Source organism: Dama dama, chromosome 12 (assembly GCF_033118175.1).
Source record: "Dama dama isolate Ldn47 chromosome 12, ASM3311817v1, whole genome shotgun sequence".
Lineage (NCBI taxonomy): Eukaryota > Metazoa > Chordata > Mammalia > Artiodactyla > Cervidae > Dama > Dama dama.
The window spans coordinates 74,441,886-74,464,020 of record NC_083692.1 but is presented as its reverse complement, the minus strand read 5'-3'; the positions used below and the strand labels follow the sequence as shown (position 1 = coordinate 74,464,020).

General features: G+C 38.5%; 2 protein-coding genes across 2 annotated transcripts; both read left to right on the top strand.

Moving 5' to 3' along the window:
• Nucleotides 1-3,856: 3,856 nt before the first annotated feature.
• Nucleotides 3,857-4,857, top strand: LOC133066883 (olfactory receptor 4Q3-like). Its single transcript, XM_061158273.1, is given in 2 exon segments — nucleotides 3,857-4,778; nucleotides 4,781-4,857. Coding segments are annotated over 2 exon segments (984 nt in total). The 5' UTR covers nucleotides 3,857-3,871.
• A 15,085-nt stretch (nucleotides 4,858-19,942) lies between these two features.
• Nucleotides 19,943-20,881, top strand: LOC133066882 (olfactory receptor 4S2-like). Its single transcript, XM_061158272.1, has one exon. The coding sequence runs from the start codon at nucleotides 19,943-19,945 to the stop codon at nucleotides 20,879-20,881; it is 939 nt and encodes a 312-aa protein (XP_061014255.1).
• The last annotated feature ends 1,254 nt before the right edge of the window (nucleotides 20,882-22,135 follow it).

Here is a 22,135-nt window from a genome sequence, read left to right as displayed (position 1 = left end):
ATTTTTAAACAATTTATATCTGAGAGTTCTTTTATAAACCATGTGTGATAAGCCCAGTGTCTGAGGTCTGGGTGTCTGTCTCTTCTGTCTGAACTTTTTGTTGGCTCTAATTTGTGACTCTTTGTTTTACTGTATATTGTGATAAGAAAAATAACAGCATTAAAGATGTCAGAAGCCTAATCCTCAGACTAATATATTCCAAACCTGTGAATCTGCTACTTCACCTGGTGAAATGGACTTTGGTGTACTAAGATAAGGAGTTTAAGCTGGGAAAGCTTTCAGTTTCTAGGTGGCCCCATTCAAGGTATATCCTTGTGCCCTTAAGAGCATTGAACCTTTCATGGTTTCAGGGACCATAAAGATGGTAGGAGTGAGACAAGGCTTGATTTAGTGTTGCAGGCTTTGAAGATTCTTGCCAAAGCCTCCAGAAAGGATATTATAGCCTTGCCAACACTGATTTTTAGCACAGCAAGACTTTGTTAGACTTTTGACCTATAGAGTTGTAAAGATAATAAATTTATTTGTTTAAGCCACTGAGTTGGTGGTAATTTGTTGCATTACTGGAGCAGTACAAAAGTATTACAATTAAAAAAAAATTTTTTTTAAGTAATACAGTTGTCTTTGGCTTTGTCTGCTCACTGCCCTTGAAAAAGATGTTTTTGTGGATTCTGTGTGACCTAGGAGGAAAATCCCTTCCTCACCCAGGGTTTGGCCTTATGGCTGTCAGGCACCAGAGGACCCTACTTGTGAGGATATCCTCAAACGAAAGCAAAGCAAAGTCTGAGATTCCTGATATGTAAACTAAGGCTGCCACATTTGTGAGGGCCTCTCTGTAACCCCAGCTTGTCAAGGGCTTTTTTTTCTTCCCATCTACTTATTACCAAGGCAACCTTCCCTACATACAGTTCCCTAGAATTGGAGTGAGAAGCATGCTTAGTTCTGATTTTTCTATTTTTATGTATTGTATGTATTATAGAATGGCTATTTGATAACAGTTTGATAGGGTGTTTAGCTACCTTTAGACCATGCTAAAGTACATTTTTATTTTCACCTCTTTAAGAAACAAAAAGGAATTTTTGTGACTGTAGGAATTCATAAAATGTGTGCTTATTCCTAATCTGCTGAGATGTTTGTGTATGACAAAAATTCTCAGGTATCAATCCCCTATGTTCATTTTGTTAACAAGTGTAAGTAATATAGGTAGTTGAAATTCTACTAGATATATTAGTGGCAAGGAAATGCAAATGTATATGCAAGATAATAGATGTGTTTTTACTTATTAAGAGCAAAGAAGAGTAATTTGTTTGAAAACATAAATGGCTAGTTATGCTGGACATATATAAAATAAAAATGGTAAAAGATAAAACTTGAGATGAAACAAAGATTTAGAGGTTTGAAGGAAAGTAAATTATTCACCTTAGTTCAAAGTAACTGCAATAATTTTTTCTAAATAAATATTATTTAGGATTAATCTTCTATCTCTGTTCATTGAAAACCTAAAAATGGTGGAATGTCATCTATGCTAATGGGAAGTAATTCTTAGGATTAAACTGATTTGGAAATTTTTATCTATAGTAAGAAGATAATGAATGGCCTATTAAGAAGCTATACATGAGGCCAATGAAGCCGTAGATTTGGTCATTCTGGAGAGCAATGATTCTAATGACTGGGTATGTTTCTTTCAGGGATCCTGGACGCTACGCTGATGCAGTTGGATGGGAGATGTTGACCCCTACAATGCCTGAATAATCTAACTCGAGGTGGGTCCTACTCTTATCTGTGTGTATCTCATCTTTTCCCTTGAACTGTCACTTTGCAGTGGGAGGGAAAAGAATCTAAAAACCTGTTTGCCATGAGAACTCCTTTTGCAAAAGAGAAATGTCTGATATTATCCTGTTGGTATGCTTTATTTCTTGTTCTTATCCTAAAGTGAAATTCGAGTATAAGTGTGACCTTTTAATGTTATGTTAAAATATTATTTAACAAGCCTACTTAAGGCTCATCTAACTTTAGAAGGGTGTAATTTTAACTTAGTATTTACTACTTGGGATTTCAGATTTGTACAATTATATAGTAAGATATAATAGAAAACTACTAAACTGTGTTAATTTTCTTGTTAGTGTGGGTGAAAAAATCCTAAGTGTTAAGGTTGTGTTTCCCTTTAGGGCATTAACTGGTTTATATATACCTTAGAAATTTTAATTCAGTGTTCTTTTTTATGCTGTGATTATATAAAGTCATTATTTATATTCTCTTTGGAATTGGCTTTGTCATCCTACCATCCCTCATTAAAGAATTAAATACAGTTTTGACAGGTGTTCATCTATTTCAGAATTACTTTTTTTTAATTTATTTTTTAATTGAAGGATAATTGCTTTACAGAATTTTGTTGTTTTCTGTCAAACCTCAACATTAATCAGCCATATCAGAATTATGTTTTATAACATAAAAAATTTTACTTTGACAGCAACACAGTCAGTTACTAAAGATAGCATCTTTGTTTTCTGGATAAGATCCATACATAGGCATCAGTTAGAGAAGATACTTGAAGTATCATCAAGAGACTTGTGTTGTATTAAGGCTCTGTAACACCTTAAGGAAGTGTTCCTGCTTGTACAGTTTCCTATGGTAACTTGGCATTTATCATTCAGCCTAACTCACTCCAGGAAGCATGGTTGGGAAACCACTGAGAATTGTTTTACCCAGATAACAGACTGACATATGGAAAATTTGTAGCACATGTAGTATCAAATTAATCAACACAAAGTAAGTAAATGGGAGGGCTGTGTTGTGCAATAAAGTTTGACTGTTTCAGAACCTTCAGAGCCCAAGGTCAGCTTTCCAGCAAGAACTGACATGCAGACAACTCAAACAGTGGCAGCCTAGGGAATCCCAGGGCTTATTAGGCTGAATGTTGGCATGAGGACCATAAAAGCTTCAGACACAGACAAAGCCCTAGGGAAAGGAGATCTCTCCAGTCCTTACAGCCAGCCCTCAATTAGGGCTTGACTCATAAGAACACCATTAGGGCACAGACAGGGCAGCTTTGATGGTCATCTGAGGATTTCTCATTTTGCTGGCCCAAGACTATTGAAAAAGGGGCTGGTGGAATGAAGAGCAGGGTAAAGTGTTCTTTCTTTGAAACTGCATAGTTCCTGATATGCAATGATGTAAGTTTCTTGGATCTCCAGTCTCCTCCCTGACACCTCTTTCTGACTCTGAAATCCTTTTTATACCTCCTGTTGTTCATACTCTTTTTTTCTCTACATACTGACATTTATCAATCTCAAATTTAAGAAATCATTTGAGTCTTGTTCTCGGTTTATACACTTAGAAGCATTCACAGAACAATGAAATTCCCACAGCATCAGGGAATTCTAGGGATTGTAGTATTTTGGAAGATGACTACAAGATTTAGATAAGATAGGATCAAATTTACATAACAGAAGGCACTGTATTCATGGGGGCTTCCCTGGAAGCTCAACAGTAAAGAATTCCTCTGACAATGTAGGAGATGCAGGCTCAATCCCTGGGGTGGAAAGATCCCCTGAAGAAGGAAATGCTAACCCACTACAGTGGGTTCGCCAACTGGGAAATCCCATGGACAGAGGAACCTGGCAGGCTACAGTCCATGGGGTCACAAAGGAGTTGGACACTGCTTAGCGACAATACAACAACAGCTGGATTCATGGCAATTCTGTCCTAAGCCTACCTAACGTTAATATAACCCATCTAGATCCTAATTCCCATTTCTTGGATTATTTCAGTTGTCTCTCTCTCTCTCTCTTTTTTTTTTTCCTTTTGTATAGCTTAAATCTCTCTTGTTCTAATTTAATTCCTCTTTCTTAGGTCACTTGGTATTCTTGACCTGATGGAAAAAGAAAATGATTCTAAGGTGACAGAATTTGTTCTTCTGGGTCTATCATCATCCTTGGAGCTGCAGCTATTTCTCTTCTTAATATTTCTGTTGTTTTACATGGCCATTGTCCTGGGAAACGTCTTGATAGTGGTAACAGTGCGAGCTGATACTCACCTGCTCCAATCACCTATGTACTATTTTTTGGGCCACCTGTCCTTCATTGACCTATGCCTGAGCTGTGTTACTGTGCCCAAGATGTTAGGAGATTTCCTATGGGAGGGCAAGATCATTTCTTTTTCAGGATGCCTGGCCCAGATCTACTTCCTGCACTTTCTGGGAGCCAGTGAGATGTTTCTGCTGACAGCCATGGCCTACGATAGGTATGTTGCCATATGTAATCCTTTGCACTACCTGACAGTCATGAGCCGCCAGCTCTGCTTTCGGATGGTTTTTGCCTGTTGGTGTGGGGGTTTTGTCCACTCTGTCACACAGGTCACACTGATCATTCAGCTGCCCTTCTGTGGGCCCAACAGACTGGACAACTTCTACTGTGACGTCCCACAGGTTGTCAAGCTGGCCTGCACAGACACGTATGTAGTAGAGGTGCTGATGGTCTCCAACAGTGGTCTGTTGTCTCTTGTCTGTTTCTTAGCCTTGCTCTTCTCCTATGCTGTCATCCTGGTCACCCTGAGAACTCGCTTCCGCCAGGGCCAGAACAGGGCACTCTCCACCTGTGCCTCCCACTTAACCGTGGTCAGTCTGATCTTTGGGCCGTGTGTATTCATCTACCTGAGGCCTTTCTGCAGCTTCTCTGTGGACAAGGTTTTCTCTGTCTTCTACACAGTGATCACACCTATGTTGAACCCCCTCATTTATACTCTCAGAAACACTGATATGAAGACAGCCATGAAGAAGCTGAGAAAAAAACATGTGACATCCTGCTGCCATGTCAAAGAATGAACAGGGAAAGGAGATTTAGAAAATATATTCTTTCTTAACACACTCTTAACTCATCCTGTACCTGAGTACAGGCATGAGAACAAATTTGGTGACTTTGGTATAAGAGAGAAGGCAGTATAAAAATTATAATGCATTGTTCTTGATTATAGCTGGGAGGCATAGGTGACTTTATCAACTGTTAAATGTTAAGCAAGGACCTCAGTAGTGTTTACTGGCCTACAAATGATAATAGGAATTGAGTACTAGTGTCAAAGGGATACCTTGAAAGATCAACTCTTCTAGACTTTTGCCTGTAAGTGGTCTTCCTTTATTCATTTCCCTTTTAAGCTTTTATCAAATGAAAAAAGATAGTACAGCTCCATTTGTGTCCTACTCCTCTAGGGTATAACATTTCCTGGTGGCCAGAAGTTCCTTCTGAGGTCTCACCAGAGAGTCTTCCGAGGCAATGCGAATCCCTTTTGTCTTGTCCCTAACAAAGCTTGAAAACATCACAAACTAGCCTGCATATTAGTGTTCACCCAGGAACCTTGTTGTGCATCATGCCAAATTTTAGAAATGCAGTTGAGCAACTCATTTGATTGAACATAAGCCTTAATGAAGTTTATGTGTAAAGGAAAGGAAGTCTAAGGGTGTTGGAGTGAGGGAAACTCTCAATATTCTGCTGTAGAGACTTCTTTAGAAGAGGCATTCCATTTCACCTAGAGTTTTTCTTTTAGCTGAATTATTGGGAGGGAATTGATAAGATTGTTCCTTCATTATTCACAATGTTTAAGAGCTCTGAACTCTAAAGGAAAAGAGAAAGAAATGAGCGGTGGTTTAAAGCCCCCACCTACCTGGTTCCTGCCCTTGAGGTACTCATGGTTATTATTGCTCTGCCCAGAAGTGCTTTGAAAAGTAAGTAATATTATTCAACTTTGTTTTTACTAATGAACTCAAATTTGTTAAATAATACCCTGTCCAAGATCATTTAAAAAAAGTGTAATTAACCAAAAAACTGGAAAGTTTAATCAAGTTTAAGTTCATATTTTTTCTCCCCAGGAAGAGTATTAACACAGTCAGATGAACTATCTGCTTTATTTCATTTATACCTGCATAGGATCTCGAGACCTAGGAGATCCCTATAAAAGATTCACCAGAACATTTATATTTAAGATCATCTAGGTGGCTCAGTGGTAAAAATCTGCCTGCCAAGCAGGAGATGTGGATTTGATCCCTGGGTCAGGAAGATCCCTTGGAGAAGGAAATGGCAACCCGCTCCAGTATTCTTGCCTGGGAAATCCCATAGACAGAGGATGCTGGTGGGCTTCAGGGTCACAAAGGGTCGGACATGACAGCGACTAAACAACAACTACAACAGACCTATGACACAAGGCTCTTTGCAACTTTTTATGCCTGTGAAAAGGAATTTATTCTGCTTCAGTTCAGTTCAGTTCAGATCAATTCAGTCGCTCAGTCGTTTCTGACTCTTTGTGACCCCATGGACTGCAGCATGCCAGGCCTCCCTGTCCATCACCAACTCCTGGAGTTTACCCAAACTCATGTCCATTGAGTCAGTGATGCCATCCAACCATCTCATCTTCTGTCGTCCCCTTCTCCTCTTGCCTTCAATCTTTCCTAGCATCAGTGTCTTTTCCAATGAGTCAGTTCTTTGCATCCAGTGGCCGAGGTATTGAAGTTTCAGCTTCAATCAGTCCTTCCAATGAATACTCAGGACTGATCTCCTTTAGGATGGACTGGTTGGATCTCCTCGCAGTCCAAGGGACTCTCAAGAGTCTTCTCCAAAACCACAGCTCAAAAACACCAATTCTTTGGCACTCAGCTTTCTTTATAGTCCAACTCTCACATCCATACATGACTAATGGAAAAACCATAGCTTGACTGGACGGACCTTTGTTGACAAAGTGATGTCTCTGCTTTTTGATATAATGTCTAGGTTAGTCATAAATTTCCAAGGAGTAAGTGTCTTTTAATTTCATGGCTGCAGTCACCATATGCAGTGATTTTGGAGCCCAGAAAAATAAAATCAGCCACTGTTTCCACTGTTTCCCCATCTATCTGCCATGAAGTGATGGGACCAGATGCCATGATCTTAGTTTTCTGAATGTTGAGCTTTAAGCCAACTCTTTCACTGTCCTCTTTCACTTTCATCAAGAGGCTTTTTAGTTCTTCACTTTCTGCCAGAAGGGTGGTGTCATCTGCATATCTGAGGTTATTGATATTTCTCCCAGCAATCTTAATTCCAGCTTCTGCTTCATTCAGTCCAGTGTTTCTCATGATGTACCCTGCATACAAGTTAGACAAGCAGGGTAACAATATACAGCCTTGACGTACTCCTTTTCCTATCTGGAACCAGTCTGTTGTTCCATATCCAGTTCTAACTTTTGCTTCCTGACCCACATACAGATTTCTCAAGAGATAGGTCAGGTGGTCTGGTATTTCCATCTCTTTCAGAATTTTCCACAGTTTATTGTGATCCACACAGTCCAAGGCTTTGGCATAGTCAATAAAGCAGAAATAGATGTTTTTCTGGAACTCTCTTGCTTTTTTGATGATCCAGCGGATTTGGCAATTTAATCTCTGGTTCCTCTGCCTTTTCTAAAACCATCTTGGACATCTGGAAGTTCACGGTTCTGTTTACTAAATAATAATAGAATGATGAAAAAGAATATTTCAATAAAAATATTTGAAGAATATTTTTATATTTGTTCTCTTTATTTGCTAATCAATTGCTATAGGGAGGATTTTCTGATTACTTAGTTTAAAAAGTATACTTCAGTGAAAAAAATGTCTGAAATTCTACCTAATACCATGATTTACTAGATAATTTGCAATATTCCCCGCTATGTAAGAGCTTTCTTTACATTGGAATAAAGAGTGGATTTTGGGTTTTCATTTTTATGCTGGGAGTTAGTGACTTTATGTTTAATAAACTATTTATATATATATACATATATATATATGTATATGTATGTATGTGTGGGTGTGTGTATGTATATGTGGCTACAGAAGGACTTCTCAAAGACCAGGAACAAAACTACCACTTGGGTGATTTCTTAACAGGATGAATGAGGGTGCATGGCATCCCTGGTACAGATTACGCCCTCCTGTTTCTCTTTCACTCCATGATATTTCCACAGAGAGCTATTGTCTACCATAAGTATCCAGAAGGGCTGACAGGAGGAAACTGCCAGTCAGAGTAGTGTGTGAGTTGACAGGAGGGACTAAGTGGTGCTGAGAGTCAGCCAGGCACATTGCAGGGACTTGAAGCTCCAGGCTATCTTATAGTATCAGCTGACTGCAACATCCTCTTTTGCTAATGTCTCTTTCATAGGAAAATTGAAGGCCTTAGGAAATCACACTTATTAGAGTGTTACAAGTGTTATTTTGTTTAACTTTCCTGAGAGCCCTGTGGGGCAGATACTATTACTGTCCTCATCGAACAAAGAGATAATTGAGAGGTTAAGTCTCTTGTCCTGCCGTAAATAGTGGAGCTGGACCATGATGAGGATGTCAAACTCAACGTCCACACTTCTCACCTCTCTGTTCTACTCCCTCAGGCATCTGGGCTCACATATTGTCTTCAAATACTATTCACCTTCCCCAGGTGGATATTGAGAGACTTTATAATTAGATATTTGGGTGACCTGTTGATGCCTAGGGGAACCCCCAAATGGCAAGATGTCTACCACATTTCCAAGCACATAATAGGCATTCAACAAATAGCTGTTAAATTAATGAATGGATATTAAATTAATAATGAATTCATAAAGGAACAATGAATGAGTGAATATTAAAGGATCCAAAAATAAGATTTACTTATTAAAGGAACATCTTCCCGGAAATGTTTTTTTAAGATGAGGAGTAAGCACTGTGATGGCATGCTGACTTCTTTTCCATGACGCTTCATAATTTTAGGGCTCTTAGAGGGGATAATTTTGCAGTAAGAAAGTTTCTGTTATCTTATTGTGTATGTGTATATATATACACATACATATAACCTAGCATGTAATCTCCTGTGTTCTGACCACCGCATTTTAAAAGTCCTGTTGATATCTGGAACTGGTAGCATAATATTCAGAAAAGCAAGAAACTGCCTTTTGCATTATCAGTTGTCTGCTGAGTGCTAAGTCGCTTCAGTTGTGTCCAACTCTTTGTGACCCTATGGACTGTAGCCTGCTGGTCTTCGTCCATGAGATTCTCCAGGCAAGAATACTGGGGTGGGTTGCCATGACCTCTTCCAGGGGATCTTCCTGACCCAGGGATTGAACCCACCCATGTCTTTTATGTCTCCTGCATTGGCAGACAGGTTCTTTACCATTAACATCACCAAAAAGTTTTATTAATAACCTTATAAAATTTCTGTTTTTCAGACTGTATGTGGTCAATATTATCTACAGAATTCACAGGGCTTCTCAGGTGACGCTAGTGGTAAAAACCCACCTCCCAAAGCAGGAGACATAGAAGATACAGGTTTGATCCCTGGGTAGGAAGATCCCCTGGACAAGGAAACGGCAACCCACTCCACTATTCTTGCCTGGAGAATTCCCATGGACAGAGGAACCTGGTGGGCTACAGTGCATAGGGTCAGAAAGAGTCAGACAAAACTGAAGTGATTTAGCAAGCATGCATACACAGAGTTCACAATTCAAATGCCCTGAGCCCACTTCCATGGCTTGTCTGAGCTTCTTCAGGTCTGCCTCCCTGAGGCTGGTTCATAGCACTGTGCTTATGTGCACCTTCGCACTGAAGGGCTCTGAGTGCAAAGTGTGTGGCTACAGCCTGGACATCTGGGCTGCAGAATCCACATTCATACATGAGAGATCTCTTGTATTGGGATTTGGAACCAGAAAATGTGGACTGGGAACTGAGAACCAAAACTTGCTAAATCCATACGGCCATGTCTGATGGGTTTTAAATTTGAACCTGGCCTTCCAGTGGTTAGTTGTAAGAGTATGAGAACATTATTTTCTATGGTAAAATTAAAATTCATTTAAATTTTGTTACCCTGATTCATAGCTTTTAAAAAAAATTTTGTTGGATTATATTTGATTTATTTTTATTTATATTTGATTAGTTTCTGCTGTTCAACAAAGTGAATCAGTTATACATATACATATACACACTCTTCTTTTAGATTCTTTTCCCACATAGGTCATTACAGAGTGATGAGTAGAATTCCCTGTGTTATACATTAGGTCCTTATTAGTTATTTATTTGTATATAGTAGTGTTTATATGTGAATCCTAACCTTCCAATTAAATCCCCCCTCTCTCCCAATCTATCCCCTCCTTTATTCCCTGGAAATGATATTTATTTTCTGTAACTCTTTTTCTATTTTGTAGATAAGTTCATTTGTACCCTTTGTCTTAGATTCCACAATAACGAATATCATATGATATTTGTCTTTCTCTGTCTAATTTACTTCACTCAGTATAGCTTTTAGACATGGTACATGGGTTCTATTTGTACTCTTGCTTTGGGTCCCACAGATGCTTGAGGTGGGTCTGCCCCTTCTTTCAAGCTCTTGGAGTCCTTTGGGGTACTGAAGTAAGTGAAAGGCGACAAAGACAAGTCTGATTCATGAAGTCACGGGAGAGTTATTGACTTCACATTTCCAGAACACTTGGGAGCAAAGACTGCGCATTTATGACCTAGCTCTGAACACCTTGTGAATGAGTCAAGAATAGTAAGAACAAAGTAAGGAAGCCAGTAATAAGAAAAGCAGGGTTTTATTTGTCCTTGTAGGGTTAGTGGTCCAAAAGGTAATACTGAGTACCATCCTTCGCTTTACCTTGTGCCAACTTTAAGCAAATTGTGCACAACTATATAGGAATGATTTGAATTTTAACTAGCTATTTACCAAGTCATCTTCAATATAGTTTTACAGAGTCATTTATTTGGGATTTTTAGAAACAGAAGCTTTCTTACAGTCAAATTATTCCCTCTTAGAGCCTTAGAAATTATTCAGTGTTATGGAAAAGAAGTCAGTGTTTACTCCTCATCTAGAGGAAACATTTCCAGGCAGATGTTCCTTTAATAAATAAATCCTATTTTTGGATCCTTCTATGTTCATTCATTGATTCATTATTCCTTTGTGAGTTCATTATTAATTTATTGTCCATTCATTGATTGAGCAGCTATTTGCTGAAAGCCTATTATGTGCTTGGAAATGTGGTAGACATTTTGCCATTTGGGGGTTCCCCCAGGCATCAACAGGTCACCCAGACATCTAATTATAAAGGCTCTCAATATCCGCCAGGAGGAGGTGAATAGTATTTGAATACAATATGTGAGTCCAGATGCCTGGGGGAATAGAGCAGAGATGTGAGAAATGTGGACGCTGGAGTTGGACATTCTCGTCATGGTCTAGCTCCACCACTTACCAGAGGATAAGCGACTTAACCTCTCAATATCTCTTTGTTCAATGAGGAAAATAATAGTATCTGCCCCACAGGGTTCTCAGGAAACTTAAATAAATAAATAACTTAAACAAAATAATAACAAAAAATAGGACTTGTAAAGCTCTAAAAAGTGTGTCTACAGGTGGTCAGAACTTACTAAATACTGACTGGTTATATTAACATTATTGCTAACTGTTCTGTTCAATGGGAAACAAAAGCTGAAAGAAGATTGTACAATTTTTTGATCCTAGAGAATTAAAGGAAACAAACAGGACCTAGAGATTTCAATCCTAGACCCCTGCCACATGGCAATAAAACTCCTGATAACTCTTTCATTCATACTGCAACTAGCTTTGACATAGAAATTTCATGTTAGGGGATATATGTGTACTCAGAATAAGGTAGAAATAATCACATTTAGAATATTAAAAAATATTCTGTACTTTCAAGGCTTTTATACCATCTTTTAAAAATCTAAGTATTTTGTTAAAATTTCACAACAGTTTCAAATCTACAGAATAGTTGCAAAGACAGTGCAGACAGTTTCTGTATACTTCACTTCCTCCACTGTTAATTTCTTACATTACTATGGTACACCTGTCACAACTAATCAACCAATACTGCCACATTAACTAAACACCCCTTTATTGATGCTCTAGCCCCATCACAGAACAATCAACTGTTGCCAGCAGCAACAAAAGACACTTTTTAAATGCTGCAATTTAAGTCCTTTTTGCCTCAGAAAAATCACTAGCCAAGGTGCATTTTCATGTTATTTGGGTTATTGTATCTTTCATGGTGTATGGTGGTACCATTCAAGCACACAGAACTTTAGCTGCGACCTGAAAGTTCACACTGTAATTCACTGAGTAAATTTTATACTCGATTTTACAGGTGTAATCCTCAACTCGAGTCAAGCCTCCCTGACCTAAATCCCAAAGAAACTGGTTCATGTACTAATAGGACTGAGGCACTGTCTTCACAGTGCTATTAAATTAAACATTTTGCTTATCTTCTAGAACTTCAACAAATTTTAAAATGAAGTAAAATACGCTATTAGTCGTCTAAGCAAATATTTATTGTTGAGAAAGGGCCCACTACAGTGATACTGAGGATCACCTCCCTTCTCTTGCCCCGATTTTGAGTAAATTAGGTAAAACTGTGGAAATGGCCTGTGTACTTATTACCTAGTTGTTTATCAAGTAGCCTTCAATGTAGTTTTAAAAGGAGTGGTTTAGATGTCTTTACATTTGTATTTTTTCTGTCCAGCTGCTACCCAATCACCGGCCCCACAAGTCCCTCAGGGTTGTGATGAGACATAAAGATTGCTGATGGTTTCTTTCTTTTGGCAGCCGGGAATATAGAAAGAAGTTCTTGCAGGCCAAGATCAGAAGCTATGGCATGGTTTTAAACTCATGCATTTCTATCTTTGAGAAAGAAAGGGAGAAGGTTAGACATTGTACATATGCTGGGTTCTGCCTAACAGCCTTGTCTTTCTTCTGCCTTATCTGTGGTGGTTTAGTCACTAAATAGTGTCCAACTCTTGCGACCCCATGGACTGTAGCCCACCAGGTTCCTCTGTCCATGGGATTCTCCAGGCAAGAATACTGGAGTGGGTTGCCACTTCCTAGGGAGAAGGTTAGAGAAAGAGAAAGAGGAGGAAAAAAACAAACAGATGATCAAACTCAGGACTTTATCTTTGGCTGTAGCGTAGTCCTTTCTGTGAAATGTGGCACATACATGAGAGAAGTGTCACTATACAGATCTGTTTTTTAGTGTGAATTTCTGGATATATGTCACATTTCTATCTCAGAAAATTTTATTGATCCAAGAAGATCTCAGGTTGTCCAAATCCATGTTGTGGGACCACACTCAGGAAGACAGCCAGAGTAAGTTTTTACCTGGAATGCCAGGTTAACAACTGGTGAAAGAGACAGAGGTAATGTTATTGATGTAAATCATATTCACGCATAAAGGGAAATCTTAAATTCTTCATCTGCTTTGCAATTTTTGTTCTGGTAATACTGTTAATTAAAGAAGTAGTTTGCTACAGTTTAAAGTGTCTATCCTATTATTCAATTGGACTTTAGTCCTAGTTTTACCATTAACAGTGGAACCTCGATAATTCAGTTTCCTCTCTGCATTTCATTTGTTTCACCAGTGGTTAAAGAATGGAAATAAAACAAGTCAAGCGATCTCTCATATTCTTTTTACTTACTGTTGTTGTTCAGTCACACAGTCGTGTCTGACTCTTTGCAACCCCATGGACTGCAGCACTCCAGGCTTCCCTGTCCTTCACTATCTTTATATTTAGATTTCAGATATTACATAAATCTATAAGGCTTTGAGAGAGTCTTTTAAAGTTATTACTCTAAAATGAATGGTTTTATGTCAAGAATAGGTTTTTATTCATCTTTTTATGTTCACAACACAGTACCAGACACAGAAAAAGTGCTCAGTAAATAATTACTAAGTGATGGTTTAGTTGCCAACTCTTGCGACCCCATGGACTGTAACCTGCCAGGCTCCTCTGTCCATGGGATTCTCCAGGCAAGAATACTGGAGGGATTGCTATTTCCTTCTCCAGGGGATCTTCCCGACCCAGGAATTGAACCCAGGTCTCCTGAATTACAGACAGATTCTTTACCATCTGAGATTGAGCAATTACTAAGTGAAAAATGAAAGTGAAGTGAAGTTGCTCAGTCGTGTCTGTCTCTTTGCGACCCCATGGACTGTAGTCTATCAGGCTCCTCTGTCCATGGGATTTTCCAGGCAATAGTACTGGAGTGGGTTGCCATTTCCTTCTCCAGACTAAGTGAAAGGACAAATAAATATCTGTGCTATGTGAAATATAGAAATATGTGTATAGTCTACATTGTGTTACATTAACTCATTTGCAGATTTCTCAACTCTATTTGTTTAGACACTATTGTATAAAGAGTTTGCTGTGGGATGGAGCTTGATATTAGGAAAAAGATCCAGAATATCTGGTCTCTGTCGTTTGCAAATTGCTCACAGGAGAAACTAAGGCTGAGCCTTTTCTCTCAGAAAATTTTAGTGAGCTGCGATCTTGCTATTTGTTCTAATTGAAATAATTTAGGTAGGTCCGTGGAATAGTAGCAACGCTGTTTCTTTAGCAGCATAGATTCCATTATACCTATACCTAGTATATATTCTTTGGCATCTTTGTGGAGAGGCCAAATTTGACCTAGTCTGATACTAATGCTCCTGAAAGGGTTGGCTTTGCACCAGTCTCATACTGATGCTCCTGAAATTCCATCACGAAAATGATCTTGACTTAGATTTGCAGATCACATTGTTTCTGTATCTGTTCATTGACGATCCTCAGCATTTGTGGCATTATTCTCTCATAAAGGAGGACTGAAGTTAATAGAAGTGAGGAAAATCTTAAATCACACAGCCTGTACGAAGCAGAGCTATGAGTCAAGCCCAGTTTTTTTTATCTCTGTGCTCTTTCCCCTAACAAAGATAGTAGAAAGGCTCTTGAGTCTTAGATTTGGATTAATGTCATGGGCTACTGTGGTAGATTCAAAATGAAGTTGAGATAGTCACTGTTTAGGAAAAATAAAACAGCTGTATAAGCATCTTTGGGTATCCTTGCTTGACTCCTAAAGAAAGACTTGCAGGGACATAAACTGCATTGTTCTTTTTTGTTCAGTTGCTCAGCAGTGTCCAACTTTTTGTGACCCCATGGACTGTAGCACGCCAGGCTTCCCTGTCCTTCACCATCTCCTGGAGCTTGTTTAAACTCACATCCATTGAGTCAGTGATGCCATCAAACCATTTTATTCTCTGTCATTTTCTCCTCCTGACTTCAATCTTTCCCAGCATCAGGGCCTTTTCTAATGATTTTGCTATTTGTATCAGGTAGCCAAAGTATTGGAGTTTCAGCTTCAGCATCAGCCTTCCCAATGAATACTCAGGATTGAGTTCCTTTAGGATTGACCAGTTTGATCTCCTTGCTGTCAAGAGTCTTCTCCAATACCACAGTTCAAAAACATCTATTTTCTTCAGCACTCAGCCTTCTTCATGGTTCAAGTCTCACATCCATACATGACTACTGGAAACACATTGTTCTTATTTCAGTTAAAAATGTATTTGAAAGGTTTGTTGCCAGAAGTAGATGTATTTTCTAAGATTTTGACAAGTTTGGAAATATATATAAATGGAAATTAGGAGATGGACATGATAAGAAGGTTAGTGTCCTACGTTGGCTGCTATATAGGCTTCCCTTCCTCCAGTCACAGGTAATGCTAGGTAATGCTAATCATATATTCACTTAACACTGTTCTATGTACATAAGTGCTTTATATGGAACACATATGTAATCTTTACAATACTTATGAGGTATATATTAGTCTTATCCACCTTTTGCATTTGAAAAAAATAGGCAAAGGGAGCTAAGTAATTTTCCTAAAGTCATAGTGCTAGCAAGAATTGTAGTAGAGGTAGAATTTGAATCTAGAAAAACTGGGTTTCAGACTTCTTTGAACAAGTGGTCTTTACCACTGTCTGTTCCTGCTGTCCTCTTACCCTGAGAATCTTTATTTATAATCCCCCAGGTCATCCAAAATAAATTCCAACACTTCAACTTAACTCACAGGGTTCTTTTATGACTTGACAAACTCTTCCTTTTCATCTTCATTTCCTGACATTTCCATCCATGGATTCTGTGCTGAATCACATCAAACCTGTTAATGTTTCCCATAGAAGATGCTATGATGATTTACATCCCATATTTACATAATAGTGAATATTCTATTCACTATTCACTTCCTGCCTTGTCCACTTTTCTGTGCTCACACCCTGCAGGGTCATCTTCAGGTTAGCTCTAATTCACATTCCAAAATTCCACTCAGTGATAACCTTGTGTAGAAATGTGTTCCTGACTCTCCTGGACTTCTTTACCCTTATCTCAGAGAACTGTGATTATAAATTTTTGAGTGGACCTCCTCTCTTTGATTGTTAGTTCATGACAAATAAAATGATATCTAGATTAATGATCAACACCACATCACTTGCTATTGCATTCTTATTGTAAATTAAATTTGAGCAAAGTAGAACAGAAACTGTGTATGTTGCAATGATCTTGCCAGTTGCACTAGTAGTCTTTCTCTCCAAATACTACATATAATTAAAAAGTAAATAAACCCTTCCTGATTAGCAGAAAAGGGATACAGTATTTTGATTATGCAGAAGGTTTAAGAATTTCCAATGAGAAAGAAGATATGGTGATTTTGATGCCATCAGCCCCAGAAGCATGAATATTGGTTTAAAAAATTGAGTTCCCATTTCCTAGGTCCAAGTAGTAATGCCAGTCACAAGCTCCATGACCTTGGGCAAGTTATTTCCTCTCTTTGTTCTTCAATTGCCTCATCTCTAAAGTGGGAATAATGATGATAGCCTATCTCATAAGATTTTTATGAGAATTAAATATGAGTTTTAACTGGCACATATTAAGTACAACATAAGTGTTTTCTCTTATCATCTACATATTTTTCAATGCTTATGATCTTACCAGCTGGTGATAACTGAGTACAGGTTGACTTTCCTGTTACAGTGTCATAGAGGATTTGAAGATTTAAGGACACAGAGCACATCTTCCTATCAAAGGACTTCACACCATAAGAGAGCAATTGTTTTTTAAATGCAATTGTTTTTTCATGAGATGTTTATCTTTCTCTGATCTATTTATCATCTATCATCTATCTGTCCATCTATATCTATACTCATCAATCTATCATTATCAATTATCTATCACCTTTCTATTTATCATTCTGTCTTTCATCATTCATTTAAGAGTTTGTGTATTTTGTGGGTTCTAGGATCAGAATAAAACAATTCAAATATCAACCCCTTCTGCTCAGTGGTTAAGAATACACCAGCAATGCGGGAGACTTGGGCTCGATCCCTGGGTCAGGAAGATCCCTTGGAGGAGAGCATGGCAACCCACTCCAGTATTCTTGCCTGGAAAATTCCATGGACAGAGGAGCCTGGCGGGTTACAATTCATGGGGTCACGTAGAGTTGGACACAACTGAGCACACACACATTGTGAGGATAGAATGAAGTAAAATAAGATAATTGGTTAGCTTACAATCCTGCACATAGAAAAGTGCTTAATAGTACTTAATTACCATTACTAATAGTATTTCTACAATGAAAATGAGCTGATTATGGTTTGTCTCAGGAATAAAATTAGATATGGATTTTAATATTGTCTCTTAGTTGTCTATATAGCTTTTATATAATCACTGACTAGATCAAATTACAAATTCTACTTACTAGAGAGATTTCACTTCATAGAATCAAATTATAAAGTAAAGAATTTCATAAATACAAAAATGTTATATAGATGATCTCATTTTATTTCTATAACAGCTTTGTGAGGCCAAAACTTTATCATCCATCTTTTATAGATGAGAAAACCAATATTCAGAGAAAGTAAGTAGATGTACCCAAAGTTAACAGTAGGTGAGGGTACTCAAATCACTCAGCTACGGGCAGTGCTCTTTCCACTATCCATTCAGAAAAGGGGTTTGATTCAGAGAAAACATTTGCATAATTCACAGAAGCCATTTTCATTCTGTGGATCTTTATTATTTTTTTTCTTTATTTTTTTTCATTTATTTTTATTAGTTGGAGGCTAGTTACTTTACAATATTGTAGTGGTTTTTACCATACATTGACATGAAAGCAGGAATAGAAGAAACATACCTCAACTTAATAAAAGCTATATATGACAAACCCACAGAAAACATTATCTTCAATGGTGAAAAATTGAAAGCATTTCCTCTAAAATCAGGAACAAGACAAGGGTGCCCACTCTCACCACTACTATTCAACATGGTTTTGGAAGTTCTGGCCACAGCAATCAGAGCAGAAAAAGAAATAAAAGCAATCTGAGGATCTTTAAATTTTGTCTCTTGATTCATCTCTTTCAAGAATTCATCTCTGATTATTTCATCCAGTACTTTTTCTGTATGCCTTAAGCACTTCTGTATGTAACTTGTAAAACAATTCATACAGTTATAAAATACTATCATTATCTGTATGGGAAATTTTATTCCTCTTTCTTAACTATAATTGCAAGGACAAAGAGTTATGTGGGGTTTTTCAAGGCAAAAGTATTAAGGATGATAAAAGTTTCAGTAATTTTTAAATTTTTCAACTCTTTAGCACAAAATGTGTATGCTAGTCATTCAGTCGTGTCTGACTCTTTTCACCCCATAGACTGTAGCCCACCGGCCTCCTCTGTCTATGGAATTCTCCAAGCAAGAATACTGGAGTGGGTAGCCATTCCCTCCTCCAGGGGATCTTCCTGACCCAGGAATTGAATCCAGGTATCCTTCATTGTAGGCAGTTTCTTTACCATCTGAGCCACCATATAGGACAAAGTATTTTCCTATGTAAAATACTTTGTATTGTATTGTATTCTATCCAGTACGTAAGACAAAGTATTTCTCTGCATAGTTTGATGTATTTCTTACTGGCAAGCGAAGCTGAACTTCTTTATGCAGGTCAAAGATTAGGACTCTTTGGCCCATTTTTTGATCAGGTCCTTTATTTTTCTGGAATTGAGCTGCAGGAGTTGCTTGTATATTTTTGAGATTAATCCTTTGTTGCTTCGTTTGCTATTACTTTCTCCCATTCTGAAGGCTGTCTTTTCACCTTGTTAATATTTTCCTTTGTTGTGCAAAAGCTTTTAAGTTTAATTAGGTCCCATTTGTTTATTTTTGCTTTTATTTCCAATATTCTGGGAGGTGGGTCATAGAGGATCCTGCTGTGATTTATGTCAGAGAGTGTTTTGCCTATGTTCTCCTCTAGGAGTTTTATAGTCTCTGGTCTTACATTTAGATCTTTAATCCATTTTGAGTTTATTTTTGTGTATGGTGTTAGAAAGTGTTCTAGTTTCATTCTTTTACAAGTGGTTGACCAGTTTTCCACTGATTCATGTCAATATATGGCAAAAACCACTACAATATTGTAAAGTAATTAACCTCCAACTAATAAAAATAAATGAAAAAAAAGAAAAGAATAGGACTCAAACTCTTCCAACGTTAATTTATAAGCATAGGTTGTTGATGAGCCAGGGAGTCAATGTATATGTTGTTCTCAGTCACTAAAAATAACTTAATTTTAAATTGCATTGAAACTTCCAACCTAATTTAGAAACTAGAAACTGAGTCATTCTCCCTTGATTAAGTAGAATGTTATTCTTTTAAAGTTGATCTGTATATATTATATTAAAAGGTTCATTTAGGAATTTTAGACATCAAATCTAAAATGCTAACTCCTTGCTTATATCTTTAACCTCAAAAATTAATTTACCCATTTAATACTTAAAGTGTTTTCTGATTAGAATTTCTGATGTGGGGGTGGGCAGTGTGAGATCAGAGAGAGAGAGAGATGGAGAGAGAGGGACAAGATGATTATGAAGGAAAACATTTGGGAGAAAGGAACTGTAGGTCTAAGCATAATAGCAAATCAAATGAGAGTCAATAATGTGGTAAGACAATTAATGATGAAAAAATATCCATAGAGTATACTCAAGACATATAAATATTTTCCTCTGCTATATTTAACATCACTTAAATGTTTTCATAAGGCTGTTCCTGTTAGGCTTTACCTGCTTACAATGGTTTATAACATTTATTTTTGCAGAGAAACAGAGCCACTTGACCAATTCTGCCTGGATCTCCATGGAAGTAGTCAACAACGTTACCGAGTTTATGTTTTTAGGACTTTCCCAAGATCCTGGAACGCAACTGATACTCTTTGCTCTATTCCTCCTCTTCTACACGGTGACCCTGAGGGGAAACCTGCTCATTTTGCTTATGGTTTTTTCTGATCCCCGGCTTCACACACCCATGTATTTCTTCCTCAGTAACTTGTCCTTTGTGGACGTCGCCTATTCTTCAGCCACAGCACCCAAGATGATTGCAGACTTTGTTTCTGAGGAAAAGATTATTTCCTACTGGGGCTGTGTAACTCAGATGTTTACCTTCCACTTTTTCGGTTGTGCTGAGATTTTTGTTTTGACTGTCATGGCTGTTGACCGTTATGCTGCCATCTGCCAGCCGCTCCGTTATACCACCGTCATGAGCACCACTGCCTGCACCATGCTGGCGTCACTGTCCTGGCTGGGAGCCCTGGCTCACTCCTTTGTTCAGACCCTCCTGACCTTTCAGTTACCCTTCTGCAGCTCTCAGATCATTGACCACTACTTTTGCGATGTCCACCCAGTTCTAAAACTTGCCTGCGCTGATACAACCCTAGTAAACACGCTGGTGATTGCCAACAGTGGTCTCGTCTCCCTGGGGTGTTTCCTCATTCTTCTGGCCTCCTACACGGTAATTCTATTTAGTCTTCGGAAGCAGTCTGCTGAGGGCCGCCGCAAGGCTCTCTCTACCTGTGGGTCTCACTTCACTGTAGTAACTTTCTTCTTTGTCCCTTGTATCTTCATTTACCTCCGTCCATCCACCACTTTCCCACTGGATAAGGCTGTGTCTGTGTTCTATACTACCATCACCCCAATGCTAAACCCACTCATCTACACTCTGAGGAATAAGGATGTAAAGAATGCCATGAATCGGGTGTGGAATCACAAAGTCTCCTTGAAGGAAAAGCAGAAGGCATAGTTTGTTAGAATTACAAAATCAGAATTAGTTGATACCTTCCAAGGCCCTTAACTCCTTAATAATTTTAAGGAATAGTCTCTGACATTCATCTATGTCATATTTCTCTTTGAAAGGGGAATAATTTGAGGCTATTTCATCTTTTTGCCTGTAGGTGAGCTAAACTTAAACCTTTCCATACTGGCTAGGCTTATCCTCACTTATTTCTAGAGTGGAAGAGTAAACACTTCCGCTCTTATCTCATTTAACTACTTTCAGTTCAGTTCAGTTCAGTCACTCAGACGTGTCCAACTCTTTGTGACCCCATGAATCACAGCACTCCAGGCCTCCCTGTCCATCACCAACTCCCGGAGTTTACTCAAACTCATGCCCATCGAGTTGGTGATGCCATCCAGCCATCTCATCCTCTGTCGTCCCCTTGTCCTCCTGCTACTACTTTAGATCCCTTCAATTCAAATCCAACACTCTTAAGACATAATTCAATAGTTTAGAATGGAGTTACAAGGAAAAGTTATCTCTGAGGAATTGGACAATTTCTCCTAAAAAAAGTCCATCTTCCTAGGAACTTCCTTCCTTATCCCTCTCTTTCTCCCTCTTCCTTCCCTGCTGTTTTTCCTTTTTTCCTTCCTTCCTGCCTTCCTTTCTCTGACCTTTCTTTGTTTCCCAAAATCAGGCAGTAAACCTCCCATGTGGAGGTAGGACAACCTTACTGCCAGAGATGGGGACTCCAGGTGAGAAACCTGTGTAAACAAACCTTATTACTTTAGTTGACTATCCCAAGTCCAGACTAAATTTAGATTCTTCACTAACTAAACACCCAGAGCCTAGTTTGTTTTTGTTTTTGTTTTTTGTCCTGTTAATTTGAAAGGTTGATGCTGAACAATAAGATGCCGGGATTCTTGGCCTCCGGAGGAGACAAATTCAATCTGGGGCTAGAGACGAGGCTGGATCGCTCAGAGCTTTTGTGTAATAAAGTTTTATTAAAGTATAAAGGAGATAGAGAAAGCTTCTGACATAGGCATCAGAAGGGGGCAGAAAGAGTACCCCCCTGCCAGTCTTCAGCTGGATGTTAGATAGTTACTGCTGCTGCTGCTAACTCACGTCAGTCGTGTCCGACTCTGTGTGACCCCATAGACGGCAGCCCACCAGGCTCCCCTGTCCCTGGGATTCTCCAGGCAAGAATACTGGAGTGGGCTGCCATTTCCTTCTCCAGTGCATGAAAGTGAAAAGTGAAAGTGAAGTCGCTCAGTCTTGTCC

Bases quoted from the DNA above. Each gene is read 5' to 3' on its own strand.
- LOC133066882 (XM_061158272.1), top strand. From the start codon at position 19,943: ATGGAAGTAGTCAACAACGTTACCGAGTTTATGTTTTTAGGACTTTCC.